Here is a 4,560-nt window from a genome sequence, read left to right on the forward strand (position 1 = left end):
TTGACTTCGGAACAATCGAGATTACATCGAATCGGCGTCGATTTGACGAGTCATTTCTCGCTGGCGAATACTAGCACTACTATTCAAATATTAGTCTTATTCATATAAATGACGCTTGGTAAATAAAAAATGACCGATACACATGTGTTTAATAACATGTGTTTGTGCTACTTGAGTACATAATAATATATTTTATGATATTCCTTTAACTTCCTCGGATATTTTTCGTATATCGTTCAAGATATCCGTAAGATATCACATAGACGGATACTTACACATCTGCTGGATATCCAACGGATATCTGAGATATCCTATCTTAGGACTACTACTACTATCTTAGGATATCCTATGTTTATTACGATATCCCCCAAAATGATGTCTCTAGAACGTCATAGATAAAATATGCTATGTAGCCGGTGATTTTTCTTTCACGACAGAATGTAACAAATGAATATTTCAATCAATTTTATATACACTAATTCCAAAATCGACTGTTGTCGATCAGATTTCGGTTGTTTGTGCGGCTTTAACACGCGTTTAACGATAAATAAATAAAGTAGTTGGTAAATGGATGTAAAGATTTATATCGATCCATGCCACGTGCATGCGTGGGATTTAAACGTCAAGATGGCGCGAGCGCTGACGCGCTTGGCAACGCAACGCTCAGTTGACGCGCGACCGTTCCGGGAGTATGGGTGTGCTCGAGTTCGCACTATGCGTTTTCCTGGTTGGCGTCGCGTCGCCTTGCAAGGTGGACGCGAGTGGCCCGAGGGAGATAGCACTAAAGAACGAGAAAGTATGTAACGTATAAATATATATTTTATAACGCGGCACTACTTGTTTAACCTTCATCCTCTTTCTCCATTTTCGAGGGAGAGGAGGCTTCTTCATTATTTTCACCGCTCACCTGCGCCCATTGTGCCTCACCATGCGTGTACTGAACGTCGCTTCACACCCGTCGGCCCGAGTACGCCGCTCTGACGAGTCATTATTGTTACATGATTCCAGTATTATCATACAGCGGGCTCGCTGACGATCGAACAGATCGCCACGTTGTCCGACCTCACGAATATCACGCACATGAACGAGGTTCTGGACAACATATGCGTAGTCAGGATCGTGGGGACTCCTGCGCATGCGAGAGTCAGAGAGGTAAGGGGGAAGTGACACTTCTGACCTTTCGTCAAGGATATTGTTACTTATTAATTGGAAATTTAGAAATTAATTAGAAGTTTGTGTGGAGAAAAAACTCTCGAGAAGGCTCTGATGAAGCTTTGCATATTGTGAGAAAACTTATATAACTATGCGTGTGCATAGATATAATATGTATAGACAGCATGTATATAAAGTTCTAATGTCGTAATTGACAATATCTAATCTGTAGGCAAAATAAAAATGCATTTTTCCTTTTCAGTACATCAAGGGGTCAATGAATGCTCTTGGTTGGACGGTGGAATCAGACTTATTCGAAGCTAATACTCCGATGTTCGGCGAGCTGGAGTTTGAAAACATTATTGTCAAATTAAATCCTAATGCAAAGAGATATCTGGCATTGTCTTGTCACTTTGATTCTAAGTATACGAGGGAGAGGAACTTTGTTGGGGCGACAGATAGCGCCGTACCATGTGCTCAACTGATTAATTTAGCTACTGTCATGAATAATTCTTTGGAGAATATTAAAGAGGTAAGTCTCAATAAAAAGCATTAAAAGCATATGAAATGAACAGATCAGATAGGATTGAGGGATTAGGATCCCCTAAAATGTTCACATCTATTTCCAGCAAGATGTCAGTCTGATGTTTATTTTCTTTGACGGAGAAGAAGCATTTAAAGAATGGGGTCCGGATGACTCTATTTATGGTTCCAAGCATTTAGCCAGGCAATGGCATAACAAGAGGACTGTCTACGGCAGAGGAAATCATATCAATGAATTAGATAAAATGGTAAAAGTCGTGTTACTCTTAACACACTACCGATGTGTATAATTATTTTACTTTGTAAAATATGACACAACTGTTATCAAAACCGTATATGCTAAACGATCATTCGCCGTTTGCATAACATTTTGTTACAGGACATGTTGATCCTCCTTGACTTAATCGGCGCGCCAGACCCGACTTTCTACAATTATTTTAAGAACACCGAAAAGTGGTATTCTCTGTTGGTTAATATCGAGAAGAAATTAGCTGATTTGAAAAAATTGGAATCGTATTCGTACGGCAAACCGGAACAGAGGTACTTTCAACCGTATTCCTATGAGGCACGTATCGAAGACGATCATATCCCTTTTCTCAGAAGAAGTGAGTAGAGCAAATTATTTTTGTGGCTCAAATTATTTTATATTAAATATTGAGTATATATATACACGCTCTAATCAATATGGATGATATTTTTCAGATGTACCTATTCTACATATAATACCGAGTCCGTTTCCGTCCTTTTGGCATGAAGTAGGCGACAACCGGGCAAATATCGATTTAAAAACCACCGAAAATATTAACAAGATTCTCAGAATATTCGTGGCGTCTTATTTACATATATTGTCTAATTGACGTAAGTTCAAGAGAAAATCATACGGAAACGACATAGGACAGATCCTAATGCTTAATTTATATATTGCGGTTTAAGAACAATATCAAGAGAAATTACTTATGTGCACACACAGCATTAAGCTCATAAAACATGACATATCTCTGTCGGAATAAATTATTTGAATTTTAGATAACAAAAATATAGCTAAGAAATTAGAACTAAATCTCAATTGATCAAAAGCTAGTCTTTCATTGTCGCACGGAAGAAAAATTTGGTGGCATTAACCAGAAATATATATGGAACAACATATGCATTTTGGTCGAAAGAATTAGAATTTCTGGTTATATGAATTTGACTTATAAGAACCAGAAATTCTGTTTCCTTCAATCAAAATGCGGTTGTTCCCTTTCTGATTAATGCAACCAGACTTTTTTTCTGCGCATTTGTATGTTTTTAAATCTTTTGAAGTATCTGTTTTGCTACCTGTTTACCTGATAAAAACGTGATATATTATATGCGTAATTTTATAACGTAATATATTATAATGTGTAATTTTATAATGCGTGAGAATTATTTTATTAAGTCCGATTGTTTATATAATATAAATAAGTCAATTCTATAGTTATATAAATAGTTATATTTGGGACTGACCGTATTGAAAAAAACCGCAATATCAAAAAATTACTGGTATATTATTGGAAAACTATTGTTCTTCAATAGTATACCAGTAGTTTTTTCGTATTGTAGTTTTTGTCCGTACGAATGTATACATTCCTTATCTGAGCAGTTTTGAATACATTATAGCAACTTCACGTCTTACATCCTCGAGCTATTAAATTTTCTCATTTCCAAATTCCCAAGAATTTATTTCATGTGCGTGCATCGCTCAAGTAAAATTAAAAAAATGTATAAATCAGGTATTTTTCATCGCGAGCGAGGTATCAAAGAGCGATTTGGAAGTCGTGAGTTCGTGCAGGAAATTGCGGAAACTCGAATGCGTGACGTCCTGTTACATGCTTGGAATGAATTGATATAATGCAAGTGTGTTTTTTTCCACGTATCCTCACCGATGCACACACACGAACATCTATTATACGGTTGAAAACAACGAACGACACTTCAGTTAAAACAACCACAAACGTGGCGCTCAAGTTTTAGTCCAATCAACACCAAGCACCAATTACATTATAACTACAAATATTATATAACATTTACATTGTTGAGTGCAAAATTATAACGTAGATGTAATGCAATCGATGTTCAGTGTCGGATTGAGAATATTACTATTAGAACATTATTCGCATATTTCTTTTGCGAATTTTAACGAAGACATGACAGCGATATTCACCTCTCATCATTTCACGGAGATACTTCATTAATGCGACGAAAATCGTCCTGAACATTTTGCATCTTCGTGGGAAGAAGAAAATGGTGCGTTTGAGCGGGAAAGTTGGTAACGGCGAATACGTTGAACATTCGAATGTTCCGTTGGAAGGCGCACGTACAAATCCGCGTTCATCACGCATCGAACGGAGAACGGTACGGCCGCGTGCGATATTCCGCGTGGAAATATTTAACGCGCCGCCGAAATGCCGGTCATTCGAGAGAGCGATAATACATTTGTCAGAACGCAAATTACGAATATCAACGCGAGTTTACTCGCCACGATCAATGGCGGATCCGTTTTTCCGGAAGAGACGCTTTCATCGTCGTCGTCATCGTGTCGAAAGAGAAACGTAACCCACGTACCTAAACGTCACGCGTATTTCTCCGCTCGGTCGACAAGATTCTCTCGCGTCCGTAAGCGAATCCCGGCGGTTGAGACGAGAAGAGAACCGAAGGAAACCGCTCGAACGCTCGGCTTAGGTTGGCAATGGCGGGTCCTGAGGTCATTGTTCGTTCGGACGCGCCCGCCGAGCGCCGCGCACTCGAGCGACACCGAGCGTCGGCGATCTCGGCCGAGCGCGGGCGAACGCTCTCGAAGCCCGGCGAGCGAGCGAGGCGACGCGACAAGACGGCGAGAGAGAC

The 4,560-nt window shown here is 39.3% G+C and overlaps 1 protein-coding gene across 1 annotated transcript; it reads left to right on the top strand.

Moving 5' to 3' along the window:
* Positions 1-645: 645 nt before the first annotated feature.
* LOC106750898 (glutaminyl-peptide cyclotransferase-like) lies at positions 646-3,351 on the top strand. Its single transcript, XM_014631517.1, has 6 exons — positions 646-796; positions 1,009-1,152; positions 1,415-1,684; positions 1,782-1,943; positions 2,075-2,300; positions 2,398-3,351. The coding sequence occupies exons 1-6, from the start codon at positions 692-694 to the stop codon at positions 2,550-2,552; spliced, it is 1,062 nt and encodes a 353-aa protein (XP_014487003.1). The 5' UTR covers positions 646-691; the 3' UTR covers positions 2,553-3,351.
* The last annotated feature ends 1,209 nt before the right edge of the window (positions 3,352-4,560 follow it).

This window comes from Dinoponera quadriceps, unplaced genomic scaffold (genome assembly GCF_001313825.1).
Source record: "Dinoponera quadriceps isolate SergipeBrazil2010 unplaced genomic scaffold, ASM131382v1 scaffold4681, whole genome shotgun sequence".
Classification (NCBI taxonomy): domain Eukaryota; kingdom Metazoa; phylum Arthropoda; class Insecta; order Hymenoptera; family Formicidae; genus Dinoponera; species Dinoponera quadriceps.

Excerpts from the sequence above, each read along its gene's own strand:
- LOC106750898 (XM_014631517.1), top strand. The coding sequence starts at position 692 with ATGGGTGTGCTCGAGTTCGCACTATGCGTTTTCCTGGTTGGCGTCGCG. Across the intron at positions 797-1,008 it reads TAGCACTAAAGAACGAGAAA|TATTATCATACAGCGGGCTC; the intron begins GTATGTAACGTA and ends ACATGATTCCAG. Across the intron at positions 1,153-1,414 it reads CGCATGCGAGAGTCAGAGAG|TACATCAAGGGGTCAATGAA; the intron begins GTAAGGGGGAAG and ends TTTCCTTTTCAG.